The sequence below is a fragment of the Chiloscyllium punctatum genome, chromosome 26 (assembly GCF_047496795.1).
Source record: "Chiloscyllium punctatum isolate Juve2018m chromosome 26, sChiPun1.3, whole genome shotgun sequence".
Taxonomy (NCBI): domain Eukaryota; kingdom Metazoa; phylum Chordata; class Chondrichthyes; order Orectolobiformes; family Hemiscylliidae; genus Chiloscyllium; species Chiloscyllium punctatum.
The window spans coordinates 64,681,200-64,708,634 of NC_092764.1; the positions used below are offsets into that span (position 1 = coordinate 64,681,200).

The following is a 27,435-nucleotide window of genomic DNA, read 5'->3' on the forward strand; positions in this document are numbered from 1 at the left end:
GATTGGGTCCACAGTTTGGCAAAACATTGAGGGCCGAAGGCCGTGTACTGTACTGTAATGTTCTATGTTTCTTTCCTAAAATAAAATAGCGAACCAGATGGGTTCTTCCCAACAATCAACAACTCTTAATTCCAGATTTGTACTGAATTCAAATGCTATCATCTGCCAAAGGAGGATCTGAACTCAGGTCCCCAGAACACTACCTAAACGAAGAGACGTCGGAGTGCAGGCTCATAGTTCCTTGAAAGTGTGTTACACACACACACAGACGCGCACACAGACACCCACACTCCCACATGCACCCCCACACAGACTTAAGACACTCTGCACTCACTACACACACACTTTCTCACACTCACAAGCCCCACCCCAGACAGACACGTACACACACACACACACACACACACATATATTTTGTGGGGTGAATTTGTAGTTGCAGAGTTACATTGCACTTTGCTCAAAAACTGCTTGAATTTATGTAAAATTCTGTTATCTCACTTTTTAGACTAGAATCAATCTAAACATCAGGTCATAGACAGAGAACACAGGGGACTAACACCTTGAACACATTGTCTCGCTATCACCATTGTTAACAGCTAACCCGAGAATGCAACTTTTAATAAAAGGTTTTGTGTTTTACACATGAAAGAAGTGAAACTATCACTGTATTCTAACAGATGAAAGGCATAACAGACAATCAATTTTTCAATGTATGATTTCAGTTACATCACACTGCAAATTTTTGCTATAAATTCTGTGTTACGATCGAGCCCTCCACTATCACCTGATGAAGGAGCGTCACTCCGAAAGCTAGTGTGCTTCCAATTAAACCTGTTGGACTATAACCTGGTGTTGTGTGATTTTTAACTTTGTACACCCCAGTCCAACACCGGCATCTCCAAATCTTAAAAATTAAGGCATGGGAAAAGATACAAATGATGTCCACCCAGGATGCACAGCAGTGGGCGGCACGGTGGCACAGTGGTTAGCACTGCTGCCTCGCAGCGCCGGAGACCCAGGTTCAATTCCCGCCTCAGGCGACTGACTGTGTGGAGTTTGCACGTTCTCCCCGTGTCTGCGTGGGTTTCCTCCGGGTACTCCGGTTTCCTCCCACAGTCCAAAGATGTGCAGGTCAGGTGAATTGGTCATGCTAAATTGTCCGTAGTGTTAGGTAAGGGGTAGATGTAGATATAGATGTAGGGGTATGGGTGGGTTACGCTTTGGCGTGGCGGTGTGGACTTGTTGGGCCGAAGGGCCTGTTTCCACACTGTAAGTAATCTAATCTAATCTAATCTAATATATGAAAGCAGAACTTTGATGCCAGCACAGGATCTTTTCAATATGACTTATGACAAATTAGTTACAGACATAGAAAAGATCAGAAATTATATTTCTTCAGATCTTCTTCTGAAGATCTGGTTTGTTGGATGCAGCCATGCTTATTTGGATATTCCAAAGGTGGTGAGAAAGACAGTGATTCTCACTGAGGTGAGGGTGGAGCAAGATGAAATGCTCGATACTTTACCTTCTGTCAGGGTTACAAACTTACCAGTTACTGTTGTCCACTGCATCTCCAAATCCTGGGGTATCAACAATAGTCAGTGTGAGTTGCACACCACCTTCTTTAACCAGAACCTTTACCTGTTCAACCTGGAAATAAAGAAACTGCATTGAGGTCACCATTAAGAAAAGCATCAGCTATTATAGTGGTGTGAGCACGATGCAGAATGCTGCCAACCAGTAATTCATGGAGACCCTGCCTCCTTGGTTTACAAACATACCGATGAGAAGTAGGCCATTCAAGTAGGCCTTGAGCGTACCCTACCTACCAATCAAGATCATTGCAGATCTGATCATAAACAGAAATCTACATTCTACCCGATAACCTTCCATCCCTTCGTTCATGACCTTTGAGGAAATAAAAGTCTCATCTCTGTACTGAATTTAAATGGTGACCTTTAGTTCCTGATTCTTGCACAGCGACAACGTCCTCACCACATTTACTACGTCAAATCCCTCAGGATCTTGTGTTTCAATCGAGTCAAATCTTATCCTTCTAAATGCCAGGAGTTACAAGCCTCGTCTATCCAGCCTTTCCTTATAAATCAACTTGCCCACTCTAGTTATTAATCTGGCAAATATTCACTGAACTGCTTCCAAAGCACTTAGATCCTTACTCAAGTAAGAGGCACAAAACTGTACACACAGAGGTGATCTCACCATAGAGCTCTTAAACTTGAAGATAATCTATTTTTGTAGGTTTTTGTTTTAAATCCATCTGCCCAGATTTAAGCCGTTATTCAATTCCCTTTGCAATAAACCATAACATTCTACTTACTTTCCTGATTACTTGCGGTTCCTGCATACTGATTCATGCACTAGAACATCCGGATCCCTCTGCATCTCAGAGTTCTGCAATCTCTCATCATTTAGTTGATATGTTCCTTTTTTATTCTTCCTGCCAGAATGGTCAATTTCACATTTGCCCGCGTTACACTGCATTTACCTGATTGTTGCTGAAAATGTGTTGCTGGAAAAGCGCAGCAGGTCAGGCAGCATCCAAGGAGAAGGAGAATCGACACTTCGGGCATCAGCCCTCATTCCTGAAGAATTCCTCCAGCATCTGCAGTCCTCACTTTCTCCTTTACCTGATTGTTGCCTACCTCAACAGACCTATCAATATTGTAACAATGCTCTTCTTTTTTACTCCATTTCCTTTGAAATAAAGGTCAGCACTTCATTTGTCTTCCCCATTATCAGCTGAACTTGGATGTTAGTTTCTTGTGATTCAAGCAAGAGGACTCCAAAATCATTGTGCTGCAGCTTTCTTCACTTAAATAATATTCAGCTTTTACTTGTCCTGCCAAAGTGCATAACCTCACATTCTCCCACATTATATTCCGTCCTACTCATTTTGTTTTTGCCCACTCACTTAACCTGTCTACAGGGGAACCTCGATTACTCAAATACCAATTATCCAAAAACCAGATTATCCGAAGGAGATCTCAAGGTCCCAATGGAAACATTACATCAAAGACTGGTTTCCAACAGTCATCGTGTCTTTTGTTTAAGGTGATTAGATAGGCACTGTCTCCAAATGACTGTCTGTCTACCCTCTCTCTCTCCCTAAACTTTCCCTGGAGTTTCTGCAGAGGGGTATACCCTAAACCACCTCCCCTCCTCTCCCCATCCCCACATAATCTCTCCAACATTGTCCTGTACGGGGCAAAGGTGGAACCTGTCAAAACGTTGCAGTAAAAACTTATGTGCGCGTACATGCACGCGCTATTTGGAGACTTACCACACAAAGGCAACTCCAAGAGCAGCAGTCTTGTTGTTGGTGTACAGTCCGGCTGTCCCGGAGAGGGGGCGGGGGGTCAGTGTTGGACGGGGCTGGGGGGAGCAGCATTTGATGGGCTGGGAGGGGTGGGTGTTGGGGGCACTGTGGGGGGTGGTGTAGGACGGTGTTGGGGGGGCATGGGGGCAGCGTCGGACAGGGTTGGGGAGTGGAATTGGGGGTGGGGTCTCGCACGCGCTGTGCTACTACCTCGTCTCCTGAATGGGGAGCAGACTTTAAAAACTCCGAGCCCCCAGAGGAATGGCATTTAATCGATTAATTGAACAATCGATTATCCGAACGAAATAGTGCCTGCCCATCTTGTTCGGATAATCGTGCTTCCCCCGTGTATCCCACTGTAGATTCTGTGCGTCTTCCTGACCACTTGCTTTCTCACCTATTTTTGTGTCATCCGCAAACCTGGCTGTATTACATTCATTTCTGCTTCTGTCTCTCTCGGCGGAGTGTCAGTCTGTTTCTGACTGTGTGTGGAACTGCTGCTCTCGATGTCTCCTTCTTTGTCTGCCTATGGGGTGCTAGTCTGTCTCTCCCTATGTACAATTATATCTTGGTTTCTCACATAATGTCATAGAGCTGTGCCGCACGTAAACAGACCCTTCAGTCCAACTCGTCTATGCCGACTAGATATCCTAAATTAATCTAGTTCCATTTGCCAACATTTGGCCCATATCCCTCTTAAACCCTTCCTATTCTTATACCAATTCAGGTGCCTTTTACATGTTGCAATTACACCAGCCTCCACATTTCGTCTGGCAGCTCGTTCTATACATGCACCACTCAGAAAAGGTTGCCCGAGGTCCCTCTCAACTTAAAGCTATGTCCTCTAGTTCTGGACTCCCGCACCCTAGGGAAAAGACCTTGGCTATTCATCCTGTCTATGCTCCTCATGATTTTATAAACTTTTATCACGCCACCGACATTCCAGGCAAAATAGCCCCAGAAAATTCAGCCTCTCCCTGTAGCTCAAAGCTTCCAACACTGGCAACATACTTTTAAGTCTTTTCTGAACCCTTACAAGTTCCACAACATTTTTCCTATAGCAGGGAGAGCAGAACTGAATACAGTATTTTAAAAGTAGCCTAACCTCTCCAGCTGTAACATGACCTCCCAACTTCGATACTCAATGCACTGAACAATGAAGGCAAGCATATCAACTGCCTTTTTCACTCTTCTTTCGACCTTTGACTCCACTTTCAAGGGGCTATGAGGTCTCTTTGTTCAGCAACATTCCCTCGGACCTTACCATGAAGTGTATAAGTTCTGCCCTGATTTGCCTTCCCAAAATGCAGCACCTCACATTTATCAAAATTAAATAATCTCTGTCAGTGGGCTGCTGGTCTCTGTGGCTATGTCAGTTCTACGCTGAAGTGTGAAAAGCAAAAGATAAAGTATTATTGAAATGGTGATATATTGGGGAGTCTGGATCTGGGTGTCCTTGCCCACCAAATTGGCAGCTACAGCAAGACATTAGGAAGACAAATGGTATGTTAGTCTTCATTGCAAGAGGATTTGAGTTTAGAAGTAGGGATGTCTTACTGAAATTACAGAAGGCCTTGGTGAGGTCACACCTGGAAGATTGCAAAAAAGAAATTCACGAAAAACCAACTGACACCCCCAGTTATCTTGACTACACATCCTCACATCCTACTTCCTGTAAAGAGTATTCCCTTCTCCCAGTTCCTCTCTTTTATCTTTTGTCTTGATGCCAACATAGATAAAGGGGCCTCTGAAATCAAAATCTTTACAGCATGGAAGCAGGCCATTTTGCCCATCAATTCCACACTGACCATCCCACTCAGACCCAGCCCGCAACCTGTAACACTATTTTCCACAGATAAACCACCTAGTCTGTAGACTCCTGGACACCACGGGCAATTTAGCACCATCAACCCACCTGATTTTCCAAGTCCGCCTTCTTCCTTAGCCGAGAATTCTCCAGCACCGTAGTTGACAGGACCCTCAGCCGGGTTCGATGTGCACAACAGTGAAAGGTACCTTTTGTTTTCACCTATCAGCCCACCAGCATCCACGCAAACAGGATCATTTGCTGCCATTTTTGCCATGCCCAGATACACATTCCCCTCCCATCATGTCAGCCTTTCACAAGGACCCTTATCTCTGGATCACCTTGGTCCACTCCTCTTTCACACCACCATCCAAAACTCCACAGCCCCTTCCCCTGCAACCGCAGAAATTGTAACATTGGCACATTTACTCCCTTCTTCCTCAATATCCAAAGACCCAAACACACCTTCCAGGTGCACTTCACTCATTCTACTCTGGTGAGTATTCGCGTCTCATAATGAGGTCTCCTCTATACTAGAGGAATGAAATACAGGCTGACTGCTTCACAGAACATTAATGTTCTGTCCAGGAACAAAAACCCACTAGCTTCCAGATGCTTGCCATTTCAACATGCCACCTTGTTCCCTGGCCAAAATCTTTGTCTCAGACTTGCTGCAATGCTTCAGTGAAGCTCTGCACAAACTGAAAGAACAGCACTTCATTTTCCACTTGGGAACTCTACAGCCTTCTGGACTTAACAGCAAGTTCAACAATGTTAGGGCATGAGGTACCTTCTCCATATCCTTACACCAACCCCGACACACCAGGTCTTGTTATCACTTGTGTGGTGCTGGACAAGCACAGCAGGTAAGGCAGCATCCAAGGAGCACCACACTCTTGACTCTAATTTCCAGCATCTGCAGTACTCACTTTCACCTCGTTATCACATGGTCTGCTATTACACACAGGAGAAAGTGAGGACTGCAGATGCTGGAGATCAGAGCTGAAAATGTGTTGCTGGAAAAGTGCAGGTCAGGCAGCATCCAAGGAGCAGGAGAATCGACGTTTTGGGCATGAGCCCTTCTTCAGGATTCTCCTGCTCCTTGGATGCTGCCTGACAAGCTGCGCTTTTCCAGCAACACATTTTCAGCTGCTATTATACACAACCCATTATTCACACAAAGCACTAATAGTCTCCATTAGCAGCCATTCATTCTCCTAAACTGGCGGCTCTCCACTCGTTTGTCTGTCCAACTGTTCTTCCATCTCTTTGGGCTTGATCTCTGCCCATTGTTTACTGCTGACCCCCTCCCTCCACACTATCTTTAGCATTAAAACAACATTTTCCTCACTACCATTAGTGCTGTGAAGGGTCAACTGACCTAAAACTATGATTTCTCTCCACAGATGCTGCCAGATCTGTTGAGATTTTCCAGCAATTTCTGTTTTTGTTCCCGGAGGATTGCATAGTTTTCGTCTCCCCACCGAACAGAGGATATATCTGCCATAGTAGGAGTACAGGGGCTTTGTAGGACTATCTGATCAGAAGAGATTGGTTGGACTGAGACCAAAAGAGAAAAAGGGTCAGTAAGACTCGAAACGTCAGCTCTTTTCTCGCCTTACAGATGCTGCCAGACCTGCTGAGATTTTCCAGCATTTTCTCTTTTGGTTGGATTGAGCCTGTATTTGTTGGATTTAAGAATGAGAGGAACTGATCAAAACTATAAAATTCCACCAGAAATGGACACATTAGGTGCAGGAACAATGATTGCCCTGATTGAGGGAATCAAGAACCACAGCCCACAGTATCAGGATAGATGGTAGGCCATTTAGGATACGCTTTTCACTCAGTTGGTGGTAAACGTGTATCATTCCAAGAATGATAGGTTCAGATCAACTATGACCTCATAGGATGTTGCCTGGTATGGACAGCGTTAGCTATGAAGAGAGGTTGAGTAGATTAGCATTAGTTTCATAAGAAAGATTTTGGGTGGACCTGACTGGGGTCTACAAAATCATGAAAGGTATAGACAGGGTGGATAGTAAGAAGCTTCCCACCTCCCCCCCGCCCCCACCCCACCCGAGTGAGGGACTCAATTACTAGGGGTCACGAGTTCAAGGTGAAAGAGGGAACACTTAAAGGAAATGTGTGTGGAAAGTTCTTTATGCAGACGGTGGTGGGTACCTGGAACTGAGACCAGAGGAAATGGCAGAGACAGGCATGATTAGATTACTTACAGTGTGGAAACAGACCCTTCGTCCCAACAAGTCCACACCGACCCTCCGAAGAGCAACCCCACCCAAACCCATTCCCCTACATTCACCCCTTCACCGAACACTACATGGCCAATTCACCTGACCTGCATATTTTTGGAGTGTGGGAGGAAACCGGAGCACCCGGAGGAAACCCACGCAGACACGGGGAGAATGTGCAAACTCCACACAGTCAGTCGCCTGAGGCAGGAACTGAACCCAGGTCTCTGTCGCTGTGAGGCAGCAGTGCTAACCACTGTGCCGCCCATTTAAATGATGGCATAATTTAAGACATATCTGGACAGATACATAAATGGGCTGGGAACAGAGGGATACAAATCCTTGGAAAATAGGCGACAGATTTAGATAGAGGATCTGGATCGGTGCAGGCTTGGAAGGCCGAAGGAGCTGTTCATGTACTGTATTTTACTTTGTTCTATCATTGAATGGATGAATGGGCCAGAGGAGCTGATTGGTCTCAGCCTGCTCAGAAAGCCAACAATTATACACGTGGACACACACACACACACACATGTGCACAAACCAATCTGTACAAACCCACGTGAACACATGCCCACGAACACACAGGTGCACACCTGCACATGAAAACATCATTCACCTGGACAGTCTTCTTGATCCTGAGGGAGGGCCCAGGGTATTCCTTGGAGTACAAGTCTGACAGGAAGAGCGAATTGATCAAAGTTGATTTGCCAAGTCCTGATTCCCCTATTAGGGAAGATAAAAAGGTGAAGATCAGTCAACAACAACCCAATGAGAATGAGCTCATCATCAAGATATGGCACTTAGCATCCAGACCTTTAGTTCCTGCAGCAGAAAATAGAGTTTATGGCAGGGTGCTTCAGGAAGCTACAAGAACAGTGTTTGTTCTGAAGTAAAAACTCTCCCTGCTGTAAGCTTCCCATAACATAATGAGTTCAGACAATGTGGGAAGCACATCCAGTCAACAGAATGGATTACATCACAACAGGCCATTCTGCATCAACTGTCCAATGAGAATCTCACTTGCTGCCACTGTCCTGCCTTCTTACCACAACTCTGCATATTGTTTCTTTTGAAGTAACAGTCTAGCTCTTTCCCAAATGCCTCCCCACTCTCAAGACTGTACATTCCAGATCTGAACCACTCAGTGTGAAACTGTTTTCTTTATTTCTTTTACTAACTACCTTGAACTTCATTCTCAATCATTTCACAAGTGGGAAGTTTCTTCCCATCCACTCTGTACATGCTCCATATGATTTTTACACATCTCAATTAATCTCCTCTCAACCTTCTCTTCTCCAAGAAAAACAAGCACAAATTCACCAATCTATTTTTGTATCTTCCTCATCCCTGAAACTATTTTCATGAATCCTTTCTGCATTCTATCTTTCTTAAAGATGGTGTCCAGAACTACTCCAGCTGAGGCTGAACATGTTATTTTTGGATAAGACACATAACCTGTTTGCTCTTGTACTCTGTACTCCTATGAATAGAGCCCAGAACACAGTAGGCTTTATTAATCACTCTCTCTACCTGCACTGCCACCTTCAATGACTTATCTACATGTGACCCTCTTCTCCTTCACTCCCTTTAGTGTTGGATCTTTCATTATACATTGTCTGCATGTATAGGAAAAGAAATCACTCACATTTCTCTACATTGAAATGCACCTGACACCTATCCACTCATCCCACCAACTTCTCCATATCCTTTTGAAGATCTGGATGACCTTCAAAATTTATAATATTACCAAGAATGCTACCTCTAAGAATTCAAATGCTGTCAGCCAGCTTCACTGGAGTCCCAATTATTAAGAACAACGTATTTGCATTTACTCTGGTATCAATAAAGAAGTCACAGTAGATGCAAAGCAGTAAATAACAGTAGCAAGGAGCTGACAGTGTGCCAGGCCAGAGATCAGTACTGGTGAGACCTATCAGCTGGACTGTCCGCAGGTGTCATCTCAATATGTTTTAGAAGGTAAGAATTGCACTGAAGGCACAGACTTTATTAAAATGGTCACTGGAATGAGCTGTCCTATTATGACAAGTTGAATGGACTTGGGTCGATATTATTTTGAATTTTGAAGACAGAGAAGTGACCCGACTAAAGCACACAAACCTGAAGTGGTGTGACAAGGTGGTTACTACGAGATTGCTTCCAATGACTCAGGGATCTACAGCAGCGGGTGGGGAAGGCACAGGATTGTGATAAGGGGCTCATAATTAAGGCTGAGATGAAGAGAAATCTAATTACCTAGAGAACTGTAACTCTTTGGATTGTGGTAATTCATTACTAAATAAAAGAGATCATAGATAAACTAGACAGATTTTTGGTCTTCAAGGGAAGCAGGGATATGGGGAACGGACTGGAAAATGCTTTGTTGAAACCTAAGATTGGTCTTGATAACACTGAATGACAGAGTATGTTTGAAGGGCCAAATGGTCTACTTCCACGCTTATTACTTGGCTTCTTACATAATCTGATATAGTGTCCAAATATAGGTGCTAAATAGGGGGTCTTAGATATTGATGTTAGAGACTAACATTTACTGAGTTTGACTGATGAAGTCAGAGTGAACTGGACTGATTAACTGGCCATGTGGAATGATGGTAAGGTAGGGAGGGTTGAGGAATAAGATTGGCAATTCAGTTTATTCAGCACATTGAGTTTGCCTAGCCATTCAAAACAATTGGGATTGATCAAATATTTCAAGTCTTTTACCTACCCCATTCCGATCATCATCTAAGCCACAGGTATTCAGAAATCTATGAATCACTACCTTAAACATTCAATGAGATCAAGGCAAATCTCCAACTCCACATTCCTGTCTTATCCCCATGACCCTTGATTCCCTTATTGATTAAAAATCTGTCTTGAATGTATTTAATGATCCATCTTCAACAGCCCTCTGTGGTAAAGATTTTCACAAGATGATCATCTTCCTTATCTCTACCTTAAACAAGTGACGCCTTACCCGAAATGCTGCTCTTTGGTCCTAGACTCACCGATGCAGGGGAAACAACCTCTCAGCATCTAGTCTGTCAAGTACCCTCATCATCTTTTATGTTTCAGTAAGATTATCCCTCATTCTACTGAACATCCATGAACAGAAGTCAAACCTACCCAACCACTCCTCACAGGAAAATCCACCCAGATTTGAAATCAATCCAGTGAATCTTCTCTGGGCTGCCTCTCATGCCATTCCTTAGATAAGGGGACCAAAACTGTTCACAGTATTCTAGCTGTGGCCTAACTAATGCCCTTGTCTAGTTCTAGCAAGACCTCCCTATTTTATACCTCATTTGAAATAAAAGCCAACATTCCATCTGCTGTCCACATCAGCCACTGAACTTGGATGCTAGTTTGAGATTCATGGACAGGGATCCTCAAATCCCTATACACTGTAGTTTTCTACAGTTTTTCTGCATTTAAATAATACTCAGCTCTTCTATTCTCCTGCCAAAATGCATAGCCTCATATTTTCCTGCATTATATTCAACTGCCAAAATTCTGCATACTCGCTCAGCCTGTCTATATTCCTCTGTAGATTTGAGTCATCCTCACACTTGCCTTCTCATCTACTTATAGGCAAAAATGAGGACTGCAGATGCTGGAAACCAGAGTTTAGATCAGAGTGGTGCTGGAAAAGCACAGCAGGTCAGGCAGCATCCGAGGAGGAAAATCGATGTTTCGGGCAAAAGCCTTTCATCAGGAATAGAGGGTCCCGACATCCCCAACAGTACCCTTCCACTGACACGCTCATTAGTTTGGCTGAACTGGTCCTCACCCTTAACAATTTTTCCTTTGAATCCTCCCACTTCCTCCAGAGCAAAGGGGGTAGCCATGGGCACCCGTATGGGCCCCAGCTATGCCTGCCTCTTTGTTGGCTACGTAGAACAGTCCATCTTCCGTAGTTACACCGGCACCATTCCCCACCTCTGCCTCCGCCACATTGATGACTGCATCGGCGCTACCTCGTGCTCCGCGAGGTGGTTGACCAGTTCATCAACTTCACCAACACATTCCACCCTGACCTTAAATTCACCTGGACCATCTGACACCTCCCTCCCCTTCCTGGACCTCTCCATCTCCATTAATGATGACCGACTTGGCACTGACATTTTTTACAAATCCACCGACTCCCACCTCTTCCCACCCTACCTCCTGCAAAAATGCCATCTTGTATTCCGAATTCCTCCGCCTCCGCCGTATCTGCTCCCAGGAGGACCAGTTCCACCACAGAACATACCAGATGGCCTCCTTCTTTAGAGATTGCAATTTCCCTTCTCACATGGTTGAAGATGCCCTCCAACGCATCTCATCCACATCCCGTACCTCTGCCCTCAAACCCCACCCCTCCAACTGTAACAAGGACAGAACTCCCCCAGGTCCTCACTTTCCACCCTACCAACCTTTGCATTAACCTTCCCATCTATTTCAGTCAGCTACAAACTTGGCAATGGTATGTTAAGTTTAATTTCATCATTCATTATTTATATGTAGTGTAAATAACAGTGGTCCTAGCTGACCTCTGTTGCACTCCACTAGGTAAAAGGTTCCTATCCTGAGAACATCCCCCTATTCCCAACTTGCTTCAATTTGTTAGTCAATTCTCATCCATACCAAATCCCCAACTTCATGGGCTCTTAATGCACTAAATAGCCTTGCAGGGTAGCTTAAACATCTTGTGGAAATCAGAATTTAGATTTTGATTTGTATTGTCACGTGAATACATCACATCTGCTGGTTTCATTTAACGGACCGCAAGCATAGAGTTAGGAAAACAAATGATATGTGACCTTCATTGCAAGATGGTTTGTTAGAAGACATGAGTATGAATAGGCCATTTGACCCCTCAAGTCTGCTCTTCCATTCAATATGATCATGGCTAAATTTCAATACAAGAGCAAGCTGAGGTTAAACATTGGTCTTCGTGTGCCCACAGCTGGAATAGTGTGTGCAGTTTTTGTCTCTATCTGAAAGGATGTATCTGCCATTCAGGGAGTGCCATGAAAGTTGACCAGACCGATCCCTGATTTGGCAGGTTTGTTATGAGAAGATGGGGTCAAATGGGCGGCACGGTGGCACAGTGGTTAGCACTGCTGCCTCACAGCGCCAGAGACCTGGGTTCAATTCTTGCCTCGGGCAACTCTGTGTGGAGTTTGCACATTCTCCTTGCATCTGCGTGGGTTTCCTCTGGATGCTCCGGTTTCCTCCCACAGTCCAAAGATGCGCAGGTTAGGTGAATTGGCCTGGCTAAATTGCCTGTAGTGTTGGGTGCATCAGTCAGAGGGAAATGGGTCTGGGTGGGTCCCTCTTCGGAGGGTCCGTGTGGACTTGTTGGGCTGAGGGGGCCTGTTTCCACACTAAGTAATCTAATCTAAACTGGTCTGCATTCACTGGAGTTTTGGAATGTTCAAGGGATATTACTGGAATGCACAGAAATTCTAAACAAACAGGCAAGACTTGAAGCAAAAAGATATTTTCCCCAGTCAGGGGCCCAGAACAAGGGGACAAGGTCTTAGGATACAAGGAAAGCCATTTCAAATGGAGGAGGAGGAGGACGTTCGCCATTCGGAGAGTGGTCAACTTGTGGAATTCTCCAGCAAATACAAAAGGTGGAGGAGACTGTCACTGAATATATTTAAAAAGACAAATGGATAAGTTTCTGGACACAAACAGTGTCAAGAAATACAAGGAGCGAGCAGGAATGCAGCACTAAGATAGATAACAGGCCATGATCCTCACTCTATCATTCAACATGATCATGGCCTACTTCTATTTTCTGGGCTTTTATTCCAGAACCAGGTGTATCTCCCAGTCAAGCTGTTCTAGTACAGCCACAATATTTATTGGCGTCTACCCGACAATGTGATAAACTGCCCAGGAGTGCAGATGTTCAAGAAGGCAGCTTGCCACCATCGTCTCAAGGGCAACTAGAGATAGGTAACAAATGCTGGTCCAGCTGATGATACCCAAAGCGGATACAAAAAAAAACCCTTTCAGGCAGGGCCTTCCTGGTTGGGTTCTCTTACCAATTACCTTCATTCTGGGTTTTCTAGTTTGTAGCAACTTTTGCCACTGATAAGAGTTTATCTTTAACTACCCAATCAAAAGCACCACCTTCTCCCAGAGAAATATTGAGCTGGAAGGATGGCAGGATGCAAAATGCACTGGGGTTAATTCAGAGAAGGGTTCCTATAGGCCTGGAACCTGGAATGAGAGGTATGTCTGATGAGGAAGAATTGGACAGGCTAGGTTTGTATCTGATGCGGTTTAGAAGAGTAACGGGGGATTTGATTCATCCACAGGACTGGATAGGGCAGATGTGGAGAGGATACTTCCTCTACTGGAGAATCTAGAACTACAGATCACCTATTAAAAACAAGGATGAGGCAATTTTCTGAGGGTCACCAGTCTTTGCAGCTCCCTTCTTGAAAAAGGAGTTGGAAGCAGAGCTATTGAATAATTTTTATAATAGAGGGGTAAAAGGGCTCATAGGGGTTAAGAGCGATCAGTGATATGCAAGAATGCAGATTTAAGGTCAATGAGCGTGATCTTCTTGAATGGTGGAGCAAGCTCAAGGGGTTGAAAGGCTTACTTCTGCGCTGATTTGTATGTTGGTATACGGTATTCAACACCTGCACTAAATCTCCTCTGATGCCCCTCAGCTCTGAGCAAAGCCAAATCAGATATCACCAGTCTCTCTGCAGGAGTGACAGCTCTCATCCCTGAAATATCTCCTGCATAAACTTTTCCAAGGCTGTAACGTCCTTCCTTATTGGTGAGTATTACAATTGGCCATGATAGTACAGCTAGGCAAAAGTGAGGACTGCACGTACTGGAGATTAGAGTCGAGAGTGTGGTGCTGGAAAAGCACAGCTGGTCAGGCAGCATCCGAGGGGCAGGAGAATCGATGTTCCGGGCAAAAGCCCTTCATCAGGAATGGCAACTAGACAGTGGCTTACAAAGGTTCTGCATCAATTACTTTGTTGCGGTGCTCTTTGCCTTTTTCATGAAGCCAAGAATTCCTTATAGACAATAGGTGCAGGAGTAGGCCATTCTGTCCTTTGAGCCTGCACCATCATTCAATATGATCATGGCTGATCATCCTTAATCAGTATCCTGTTCCTGCCTTATCTTCATAACCCTTGATTCCACTATCCTTGAGAGCTCTATCCAACTCTTTCTTAAATGAATCCAGAGACTGGGCCTCCACTGCCCTCTGGGGCAGAGCATTCCACACACCCACCACTCTCTGGGTGAAGAGGTTTCTCCTCATCTCTGTCCTAAATGGTCTACCCCGTATTTTTAAGCTGTGCCCTCTGGTTCGGCACTCACCCATTAGCGGAAATATGTTTCCTGCTTCCAGAGTGTCCAATCCCTTAATAATCTTATATGTCTCAATCAGATCTCCTCTCAGTCTTCTAAACTCTTGTTATGCTTTTTAACAGTGTCTCAACTTGACCTGCCACCCTCAATGAGTTAGATTTGGGAATCTTTAGGTTTCTCTGTTCCCGAACCTCAGAGATGGTCCCATTTAATTCACATCACCTCTGCTATTATTATCACAAAAGATATTGCTGAACCTGTCAAGTCTCTGTTGCACCTCCTGAACATTTGCTTATTCCTGGTTTTTGATGTGGCAGTTAATTTGCTTACTATTCCAAAACCAAAACACAAGTTACAACACTTGTGGTCAGGCTAAAGGTAGATGTGTTTCAATATAAGTGGAAATTGAATGTCATGCAGTACCGCAATGTCCACTTTTAATAATTTCCAGGCTTGGTAATCAGCCGTTAAATCAATTGTACCTCAATGAATATCATGAAAGGGCAATGTGAATCCACCTGCACAAAATGGACAGGAACACTGTCATTGCTGAGGAGAATTAATACAGCACCGTCACCACCCCCCAGCGCTTCCAAATTCTCATCCCTGAATGCTGACCCAGAGGCTCCTCATTAAAGAGGCAGGGGGAGGACTGCTATGGAAGGTGCTAGCTATGAAGAAAGGTTGAGTAGGTTAGGTTCATTTTCATTCGAAGAAAGGAAATTGAGGGGGAAACCTGATTAAGGTTTACATGAAGGGTATAGACAGGGTGGATAGAGACAAGCTTTTTCCCAGGGTGAAGGATTCAATAATGAGAGGTCACGCTTTCAAGGTGAGGGATGGAAAGTTTAAGGGGGATACATGCGGTAAGTATTTCACATTTGGAATGCATTGCCAGCAGAGGTGGTAGAGGCATGCATGGTAGATTCATTTAAGATGTGTCTGGACAAATGCATGAGTAGGTGGGGAGCAGAGGGATACAGATGCTTAGGAATTGACCAACAGGTAGTAGTGAGTACAGTGGGTCTTTTCTTGATGATATGTTATTGGAGACAAGTCTCTTGATTAAACTTAAAATATAAACCATAGCTATTAATTTAACCTGGGGCAGTGTTTGTAGAGGAATAAGATGGTGTTATTTTCTGGGTCTGTAGATTGTGAAGGAGCAAAAATGGCCTTTGCAGTGAGATGTACTTCTTGTCAGATGTGGGAGTTTAAAGAGAGTTTAAGGGTTACTGCGGATTATATCAGCCATAAATGCTGTTGGATGCAAATCTTATCAGATCAAGTGGATTGGTTGGAGAGACAGATAGAAGCGATGAGGAATTTGCAACAGCAACAGTATGTGACGGATGGCAGTTATAGGAAGGGGGGGGGGGATGTCTTAGATACAGTCACATAGATGGGTTAACTCCAGGAAGGGTAAGAGAGGTAAGCCAGCTAGTGCAGGAGTCTTTTGTGGATATACCCATTTCAAACAGGTATGATGTTTTGGAAAATGTAGGGGGTGATAGATTCTCAGGGGAACGTAGCACGAACAACCAAGTTTCTGGTATTGAGACTGGCTCGAATGCAACGAGGGGTAAGTCGGCTTTCAAGAGATCAATTGTGTAAGGGGATTCTGTAGTCAGAAGTACAGACAGACGTTTCTGTGGCCAGCAGAGAAAAAACAGAATGGCGTTTTGTTTCCCTGGTGCCAGGATCAAGGATGTCTCAAAGAGGGTGCAGGATGTTCTTACAGGGGAGAGGGGCCAGCAGAAGATCATTGTACACATTGGAAGGTTCAGACTCTGAAGGGAGATTACAGAGAGTTAGGCAGAAATTTAAAAAGGAGGTCCTCAAGGGTAGTAATATCTGGATTACTCCCAGTGCTATGAGCTAGTGAGGGCAGGAATAGAAGGATAGAGCAGATGAATGCATGGCTGAGGAGCTAGTGTATGGGAGAACGATTCACATTTTTGGATCATTGGAATCTCTTTCGGGGTATAAGTGACCTGTACAAGGAGGACGGATTGCACCTAAATTGGAAGAGGACTAATATACTGGCAGGGAAATTTGCTAGAACTGCTTGGGAGGATTTAAACTAGTAAGGTGGGGTGGTGGGACCCAGAGAGATAACGAGGAAAGAGATTGATCTGAAACAGGTACAGCTGAGAACAGAAGTGAGTCAAACAATCAGGGCAGGCAGGGACAAGGTAGGACTAATAAATTAAACTGCATTTATTTCAATGCAAGGGGCCTAACAGGGAAGCCAGATGAACTCAGGGCATGGTTAGGAACATGGGACTGGGATATCATAGCAATTACGGAAATATGGCTCAGGGATGGGCAGAACTGGCAGCTTCATGTTCCAGGATACAAATGCTACAGGAAAGATAGAAAGGGAGGCGAGAGAGGACGGGGAGTGGCATTTTTGATAAGGGATAGCATTACAGCTGTGCTGAGGGAGGATATTCCCGGAAATACATCCAGGGAATTTATTTGGGTGGAACTGAGAAATAAGAAAGGGATGATCACCTTATTGGGATTGTATTATAGACCCCCCAATAGTCAGAGGGAAATTGAGAAACAAACTTGTAAGGAGATCGCCTTGTAAGAATAATAGGGTAGCTATGGTAGGGGATTTTAACTTTCCAAACATCGACTGGGACTGCCATAGTGTTAAAGGTTTAGATGGAGAGGAATTTCTCAAGTATGTACAAGACAATTTTCTGATTCAGTATGTGGATGTACCTACTAGAGAAGGTGCAAACCTTAACCTACTCTTGGGAAATAAGGCAGAGCAGGTGACTGAGGTGTCAGTGGGGAGCACTTTGGGGCCAACGACCATAATTCTATTCATTTTAAAATAGTGATGGAAAAGGATAGACCAGATCTAAAAGTTGAAGTTCTAAATTGGAGAAAGGCCAATTTTGATGGTATTAGGCAACAACTTTCGAAAGCTGATTGGAGGCATATGTTCGCAGATAAGGGGACGGCTGGAAAATGGGAAGGCTTCTGAAATGAGATAACAAGAATCCAGAGAAAGTATATTCCTATCAGGGTGAAAGGGAAGGCTGGTAGGTATAGGGAATCCTGGATGACTAAAGAAATTGAGGGTTTGGTTAAGAAAAAGAAGGAAGCATATGTCAGATATAGACAGGATAGATCGAGTGAATCCTTAGAAGAGTATAAATGAAGTAGGAGTATACTTAAGGAGGAAATCAGGAGGGCAAATCGGGGACATGAGATAGTTTTGGCAAATAGAATTAAGGAGAATCCAAAGGGTTTTTACAAATATATTAAGGACAAAAGGGTAACTAGGGACAGTACAGGGCCCTTCGAAGAGCAGCAAGGCGGCCTTTGAGTGGAGCCACAGAAAATGGGGGAGATACTAAATGAATATTTTGCATCAGTATTTACTGTGGAAAAGGATATGGAAGATATAGACTGTAGGGAAATAGATGGTGACATCTTGCAAAACGTCCAGATTACAGAGGAGGAAGTGCTGGATGTCTTGAAACGGTTAAAGGTGGATACATCCCCAGGACCTGATCAGGTGTACCCGAGAACTCTGTGGGAGGCTAGAGAAGTGATTGCTGGGCCTCTTGCTGAGATATTTGTATCATCGATAGTCACAGGTGAGGTGCCGGAAGACTGGAGGTTGGCTAACGTGGTGCCACTGTTTAAGAAGGACAGTAAAGACAAGTCAGCGAACTATAGACCAGTGAGCCTGATGCTGGTGGTGGGCAAGTTGTTAGAGGGAATCCTGAGGGACAGGATGTACATGTATTTGGAAAGGAAAGGACTGATTCGGGACAGTCAACATGGCTTTGTGCATGGGAACCATGTCTCACAAACTTGATTGGGTTTTTTGAGGAAGTAACAAAGAAGATTGATGAGGGGAGAGCAGTAGAGCAGTCTATGTGGACTTCAGTAAGGCATTCAACAAGGTTCCCAATGGGAGACTGATTAGCAAGACTAGATCTCATGGAATACAGGGAGAACTAGCCATTTGGATACAGAACTGGCTCAAAAGTAGAAGACAGAGGGTGGTGGTGGAAGGTTATTTTTGAGACTGGAGGCCTGTGACCAGTGGAGTGCCACAAGGATCGGTGCTGGGCCCTCTTTGTCATTAACATAAATGACTCTTTGTCAATAACATAAATGATTTGGATGCGAGCATAACAGGTACAGTTATTAAGCTTGCAGATGACACCAAAATTGGAGGTGTAGTGGATAGCAAAGAGGGTTACCTCAGATTACAACAGGATCTGGACCAGATGGGCCAATGGGCTGAGAAGTTGCAGATGGACTTTAATTCAGATAAATGCGAGGTGCTGCATTTTGGGAAAGCAAATCTTAGCAGGACTTATACACTTAATGGTAAGGTCCTAGGGAGTGTTGCTGAACAAAGAGACCATGGAGTGCAGGTTCATAGCTCCTTGAAAGTGGAGTAGCAGGTAGATAGGATAGTGAAGAAGCCATTTGGTATGCTTTCTTTTATTGTTCAGAGTATTGAGTACAGGAGTTGGGAGGTCATGTTGCGGCTGTACAGGACATTGGTTAGGCCACTGTTGGAATATTGCGTGCAATTCTTGTCTCCTTTCTATCGGAAAGATGTTGTGAAACTTGAAAGGGTTCAGAAAAGATTGACAAGGATGTTGCCAGGGTTGGAGGATCTGAGCTACAGGGAGAGGCTGAACAGGCTGGGGCTGTTTTCCCTGAAGCGTTGGAGGCTGAGGGGTGACCTTATAGAGGTTTACAAAATTATGAGGGGCATGGATAGGATAAATAGACAAAGTCTTTTCCCTGGGGTTGGGGAGTCCAGAACTGGACGGCATAGATTTAGGGTGAGAGGAGAAAGATATAAAAGAGACCTAAGGGGCAATCTTTTCATGCAGAGGGTGGTACATGTCTGGAATGAGCTGCCAGAGGAAGTGGTGTACGCTGGTACAATTGCAACATTTAAGAGGCATTTGGATGGGTATATGAATTGGAAGGGTTTGGAGGGATACGGGCCAGGTGCTGGCAGATGGGACTAGATTGGGTTGGGATATCTGGTCGGCATGGACTGGTTGGACCGAAGGGTCTGCTTCCATGCTGTACATCTCTATGACTCTATGAGAATTAGACAGTACATTTGGATCGGCTCAGGCTTGGAGGGCCGAAGGGCCAGTTTCTGGGCTGTAAATTTTCTTTGTTTTTGGAGATACAAATCAGCAGCTCAGTCTGAAACTACTGTAACATCGCTCAGCAGAAAAGAGTGGGTAGCGGACTTGTATTATGAGTTGGACAGTCCAAAACTATCAGTGAGCTCTGTTTAATCAATAAAACCATCTCACTTTGCAATAGCTCTCAAGTGAAACGGAGCCAGAGAGGTGAAGGGTGGGAGAGGGAGGGAAGGAGTACATCGGTGTTGAAAGTTTCATTCCACTGAAACTCTTGCGGCCTTGACAAGCTTTCTCACTGGAGACAATAAAATCACCAGGCCATGATTCTGCAGCTAACAACTTTATAAAGTTCACCCAAAGGAATTGACATGAGAAGAGAACTTGGGGAAAGAGTGGGAGATGAGATTTCAATTAAAACCGTCTTGGAATCAAGTCTGAAAGATGTAAAATATCATTTAAAATAAAATCAGCTTAGAAGCAGGAGTTGGCCCCTCAGCCTTTGAACTTACTCTGCCATTTATGAACAAGGCTGATCTGATTACTCCACATTCTCAGTTACCCCCGATAACCTTCCACTCCCTTGAACAATTTATCCACCTCTGCCTTAAAAATATTCAAAACATTCTCTTTCCTCAAAAGGTGATGGAAGCAGAGCTTAGAAACAAAATGCTCAGCCTTCCATGAGAAAAACATTCTCATCTGTTTAAATGTGCAATCCCTTACTTTTAAAGTGATCACTAGTTCTAAAATATTAGACAAGTGGAAACATCCCCGCCACATTTGCACTGTCAGGTCCCCTCAGAATCTTACGTTTCAGTCAAGTCACCGCTTACTCTTCTAAACTGCATCTAAAGTAGCAATGTTAACTTGCCCATTCTCGCTATTAGTCTAGAAAACCTTCTCTAAATAAGATGACCAAGACTGCACACAGAATTCCACACGTGGCAACATCAATGTCTTGGATAACTGAAACATATGTAGCACTGCTGCCTCACAGCGCCAGAGACCCAAGGTTCAATTCCCGCCTCAGGCGGCTGACTGTGCGAAGTTTGCACATTCTCCCCGTGTCTGTGTGGGTTTCCTCCAGGTGTTCCGGTTTTCTCCCACAGTTACAAAGATGTGCAGGTTAGGTGAATTGGCCATGCTAAATTGCCCATAGTGAAGGGGTAAATGTAGGGGAATGGGTCTGGGTGGGTTGCACTTTGGCGGGTTGGTGTGGACTTGTTGGGCCGAAGGGCCTGTTTCCACACTAAGTAATCTAATCTAATACATAAACAGTGAACTTTGCACAAGTATTTTTGTATTCAATTCCCTTCATGATTAATGACAATGTTATCTTTGCTTTCTGGAATACTTTCTATACCTGCACACTGTTTGTGATTCATTCATGAGAATTAGAATTCCTCCAGTATGGAAACAGGCCCTTCAGCCCAACAAGTCCACATCGACCCTCTGAATAGAAACCCACCCAGACCCATTTTCCCTTCACTATGCTTACTTCTGACTAATGCACCTAACTACACTACCCTACACTACCCCTGAACACTATGTGGAATTTTAGCATGGCCAATTCACCTAACCTGCAAAATCTTTTGGCTGTGGGAGGAAACCGGAGCACCTGGAGGAAACCCACGCAGACAAGAGGAGAGTGTGTAAACTTCACACAGTCAGTTGCCCGAGACTGGAATTGAACCTGAGTCCCTGGTGCTGTGAGGCAGCAGTGTTAACCACTGAGCCACCGTGCTGTCCATGGAGGATACCTATTTTGCCTGCCAAATACAAATGACATTACACTTTCCCATATTACATTCCACTGGCTAAATACTTGCCGATTCCCAACCTATTTTTGTAGCTTCCTTCTGTCCTGTTCACAACTTACTTCTCTTACCTATCTTTGTGATAAAGACTGTCTTCTCAAACTTGCTGTGAAGGTGGCAGCGTCTCTTTGGATTTATAACTCCCTCTGACAGGTCAACCATAATCTAATTAAAGGCTGAATAGACTCCAAGTGTTGAATGGCTTTCCCCTATTCCTCACACACACATCAGTTTGTCTTGTCTAATCCAGATAGCCAACATATATCACACTGTCAAACTGTGATGTTCGAACTGAAGATAATTAATTCACTTACAGTACAATATGCGCACTGAAGTCACAGTAAAATACTTTCACAATACTTATTAATATGAAGAGTCAGCTCATAAAGGGTTAAAATACATCTCTGTAGAAGGCAGTATGCCATGCAGTTTTTGGAAGAATGTTTTGCATGGACAATAAGTTACTTTACCCAGAGATTTCAAGTGAACTGAATTTTACCAAGGTCCAGCTTTTGTAGAAGATACGGGTCTCCAAAGACATATTCCAACAACCAGAGAGTGGATGTTCACAGTCTATACCTAGATACTGAGCAGGTTCAATTCCTCATATGTACTCAACTGTCAATATGGCAGCTTTCCAATATCTCCCTGAATGTACAATCAGACTGTTCTGCATTTCCAAAAACAACTTGCCCTCATCATTTGCAAGTTCAGGAAAAGTCAACCTTCAATTTCCCTGTTGGCGACCCATTCAGTATTTCTCCAGAGTTACTTCCCTGGGATGCTGATATCGGAAATTATCTCTCAGATATTGGTTCTGAACTCAGCTTTGTACAAATTGGTCGCCGTGTTTTCAAAAAGTAATGGTGATTACATTTAAAAATACACAATGGTATGTAAAATGTCTCAAGTCATCCTGTTACCTGATATATTCTTTATCCTATATATGTCCCTTGTGACAATGCTGCCACTTAAACAAGATTATTTTGTCAGTTTTTTTTAAAAGGGAGGTTGTAAAGGCAGATGTGCAAGAGGCTTAGCAAGAGCTCATTTTAGCAGTGGCCAGTTCTCCCAGTTCAGGCTTTTTGTTAGTTTGATTTAGCTGTGGCAGTCACAAGTAGCTAGAGTCCAGGGAAGGTTGCAAACTTCAGTAATGTTTCCCGACAGCCTTTTTTAAAAATCTTTCTCTCTGAAATCTCTTTGGATGTTGTTCCCTCCTGCCTGTAAGAATCTGTGTTTCAAATTACCTTTATGCCAAGGGGTGTGTTCATGGGATGTTACTGAATTGGAACAGTTCCTTAATTAAGTTGCTGCATCCAATAGTTAGGTTCGTCTAAATTCCATTTTCTTCTGTTTATGTTGCAACTGTAGTGTTTAAATAAATTGTGCTTTGCTTAAAGCTGAGTTGTTTTGACCAGCTGCATCACACCATCTGCCTTTAAAAGAAGAAAATGTTAGGGTTGAGGCTACCTTTTTAAAATATTTTGAGAGTTCTGCTCTGCTCCATTACACCCTGATCTTAAACATAACACTCCGCCTCCTGTCCCTTATGCTACATATAATACATTGCCTACTGTGTGTTACCTCGTGTGATTCAGTGTGTCATGGTTTCAAGTATTATTTTGAGAGACAAATGAATGTATCGTGCAGGTGAACAGTACAGTGCAGCACCGAGGAGATGCCACACTGTTGTAGGTACTGTTATTCAGAGAAGGCACTAAACATGGTCTACTTTTTTAGATGAATATAAAATACACTCTGGTACTACTCAAAGTTGGTACATTGTAACATCAAGGAAGTAGGCAGTAATAAAATCAAAGTGCTGGAAAAAGTCAGCTGGTCTGGCAGTACCTATGCAAAGAGAAACAGAGTTAATGCTTCGAGTCCAGTAGGACCATTTTTTTTTTTAAAAAAGGCAGTCTTGGTTTACTAGAAGGATATGGGTTCATGTGCTCACCTCTCACTCAGTGAGGGTACCCAGGTGGTAAACCCCTGGGAGAGCAGCAAGGTGCAGAGGGTGATATTGGGCACTCTGAAGGTAACATGCAGGAGCTGGAAAGGAACAGAAGCCATTGCCAAATATTCTAGATTTGAAGATGCCAGTGTTGGACTGGGGTGTATAAAGTTAAAAATCACACAACACCAGGTTATTGTCCAACAGGTTTAATTGGAAGCACTAGCTTTCAGAGCGTTGCTCCTTCATCAGGTGACAACCACCTGATGAAGGAACAGCGCTCCGAAAGCTAGTGCTTCCAATTAAATCAGTCTAAATATTCTAGGCAGCTACAAATATTACCTCTAATCCAATCAGGCGCAGATGAAGTGGTTATCAAATTAGAGGAAAACAAACTGAAAACATATTAGAAACTACTACTTAAAAGGAAGAATGCTTTCAATAATATTGCAATGCAATGACAGCGATCAATGTTAGTGGTATGTTTACAACAAGTTGGCAATACATGTTCTTATTCTGGAATGTCCCCATCTCAAACACCATGTAATTTATCAGAACCAGTCACTGTTCCGACCCTGTTTTAGACCGTTCCAGTCTCAGTCAAATGAGACATGGGGAGCAGTGCAGTCTCTTCCTGTCTGTATCACAAGATTTACTAAATACCAGCCAAATATACGTGGGGCAGCATGGTGGCTCAGTGGTTAGCCCTGCTGCCTCAGTGCCAGGAACTGGGTTCGATTCCAGCCTTGGCCTACTGTCTGTGTGGAGATTGCCCATCCTCCTTGTGTCTACGTGGGTTTCCTCTGGGTGCTCCAGTTTCCACCCACAATCCAAAGATGTGCAGGTTAGGTGAATTGGCCATGCTAAATTGCCCGTAGTATTCAGGGATGTGTAGGTTAGGTGTAGTGGTCAGGGGAAAGTGTAGAGTAAAAGGGCAGAACGTAAAACAATATAGCACAGTAGAGGCCTTTCGGCCCTCAATGTTGCACCGACCTGGGAAGCCGGTCTGAAGCCCATCTAACCTACACTATTCCATTATCATCCATATATTTATCCATCGACCATTTAAATGCCCTTAAAGTTGGCAAATCCACTTGTGTTTCAGGCAGGGCATTCCATGCCCTTACTACTCTAAGAATCTGTATACTCCCCCTCAATTTAAAGCTATGTCCCCTCATGTTAGTCACCACCATCTGAGGAAAAAGGCTCTCATCGTCCACGCTATCTAACCCTCTAATCATCTTGTATGTCTCTATTAAATCACTTCTGAACCACCTCCTCTCTAACAAAAGCAGCCTTAAGTCCCTCAGCCTTTCCTCATAAGGCTTTCCTTCTATACCAGGCAACATCCGAGTAAATCTCCTCTGAACCCTTCCAATGCTTCACATCCTTCCTATGATGCAGTGACCAGAACTGTACACAATATTTCAAGTGCGGCCGCACCAGAGTTTTGTACAGCTGCAGCATAACCTCATGGCTCCAAAACACTCTCCCTCTATTAATAAAAATTCTCACACATACACCTTCTTGACAAACCTTCCAACCTGGGTGGCAACTTTTAGGGATCTATGCACATGGACACAGATCTCTCTGGTCATCCCACTACCAAGAATCTTACCATTAGCCCTGTACTCTGTATTCATGTTATGCCTTCCAAAGTGAATCACCTCACACTTTTCCACATTAAACTCCATTTTAACTCTCTGCCCAGTTCTCCAGCTTATCTATGTCTCTCTGTAACCTGCAACATCCTTCCGCACTATCCACAACTCCATTGACTTTAGTGTCATCCGCAAATTTACTAACCCATCCTTCTACGCTCTCATAGAGGTCATTTATAAAAATGACAACAGCAGTGGCCCCAAAACAGATCCTTGCAGTACACCACTAGTAACTGAACTCCAGGGTGAACATTTCTCATCAACCAACACCCTGTCTTCTTTCAGCTAGCCAATTTCTGATCCATACCGCTAAATCACCCTCAATCCCATCCCTCTATTTTCTCCATTGGGAATCTTATCGTATGCTTTACTGAGATCCATATATACATCAACCGCTTTACCCTCATCTACCAGTTTAGACACCTTCTCAAAGAACTCAATAAGGTTTGTGAGGCACGACCTTCACAAAACCGTGTTGACTATCCCTAATCATACTGTTCCTTTCTGAGGCAGCACGGTGGCTCAGTGGTTAGCACTGTTGCCTCACAGCGCCAGGAACCCAGGTTCGAATCCACCTCGGGCGAAATTCTTCTTGCGTCTGTGTGGGTTTCCTCCAGGTATTGCTGTTTCCTCCCACAGTCCAAAGATGTGCAGGCTTGATGAATTGGCCATGCCAAATTGCCCATAGTATTAGGTGCAGTAGTTAGGGGTAAATATAAGGTAGGGAAATGGTCTGGATGGGTTACTCTTCACAGGGTTGGTGTGGACTTGCTGGGCCAAATAGCCTGTTTCCATCTAATAGATGATTATAAACCCTATCTTTTATAATCCTTTCCAACACTTTACCCAAAATCGAAGTAAGGCTCACTGGTCTATAAGTACCAGAGTTGTCTCTACTCCCCTTCTTGAACAAGGGGACAACATTTGCTATCCTCCAGTCTTTTGGCACTACTCCTGTAGACAATGATGACAAAGATCAAAGCCAAATGCTCTGCAATCTCCTCCCTAGCATCCCATAGAATCCTAAAATAAATCCCATCCGGCCCAGGGGACTTAGCTATTTTCACACTTTCCAGAATTGCTAACACGTCCTCATGAACCTCAATCCCGTCTAGTCTAATAGTCTGTATTCTCTTCGACAACATTGCCTTTTTCCTGGGTGAATACTGATGAAACATATTCATTTAATGTCTCTCATCTCTTCGGACTCCACACTCAACTTCCCACTACTGTCCTCAACAGGCCCTAATCTTACTCTGTCATCCAGTTTTCCCCCACCTCAGTCAAAGCAAAACTTTCAGAGACACAGTATAATTTTACCTCCTTCATCTTTATTCTGGAACTTGGAGGGACAAGAATGATCGCCCATGTGCACAGAGACACAAGTTCACAGTCTTCTCTGAAACAGCAGTTTCTCAATGAGTTATATAGCCATTTTACAGGGAGGAGCATCCAGATAAGGCAACATACACATTGATTCCTGAAGAAGGGCTTATGCCTGAAATGTCAATTCTCCTGCTCCTTGGATGCTGCCTGACCTTCTGCGCTTTTACAGCAACACATTTTTCAGCTCTGATCTCCAGCATCTGCAGTCCTCACTTTCTCCTATACATATTGATTAGGTGACCATTATAATCAGCAAGTGTCAATAGTAAAGATTAAGCCATCTGCTGTCACACAATGAATAACTGGCTTCACATAATGAATACTTCCCACCTTGTTAAACTGACCTCACATAGTGACTGTTACCTCATCTTGTTAAATGGCTCTACGTAATGAATGTTTTTCCACCTTGTTAACCTTTTGCTCTTGCCTCCAGCACCCCAGTGTTAACTGTAAGTTCCTATCTGATCTGAGTCATGCTCAGCTGATCCTCTTGTTTCACAAAACTCAAAACTTAACTCTAGTCATTATTTTATTCCTGACATAGCTATAGAAAGCTTTAGGGTTTTCCTTGATCCTACCTGCCAAAGACTTATGCCCACTCCTGGCTCTTCTTAGCTCTTTCTTTAGGTCTTTTCTGGCTAACATGTAACTCTCTAATGCCCTAACTAAGCCTTCATGTCTCATCTTTACATAAGCCTCCATCTTCCTCTTGACAAGAGCTTCAATTTCTTTA

The 27,435-nt window shown here is 43.9% G+C and overlaps 1 protein-coding gene across 1 annotated transcript in view; it reads right to left on the reverse strand.

The window, feature by feature from the left end:
- Nucleotides 1-27,435, reverse strand: part of LOC140453140 (septin-7-like) — a 93,225-nt gene that overhangs the window by 42,607 nt on the left and 23,183 nt on the right. Inside the window, exons 3-4 of the mRNA XM_072547558.1 lie at nucleotides 8,016-8,122; nucleotides 1,550-1,650 (exon numbers count right to left, since the gene is read on the reverse strand). Coding sequence (XP_072403659.1) covers nucleotides 1,550-1,650; nucleotides 8,016-8,122 — 208 coding nt within the window. The remainder of the gene's footprint in view (nucleotides 1-1,549; nucleotides 1,651-8,015; nucleotides 8,123-27,435) is intronic.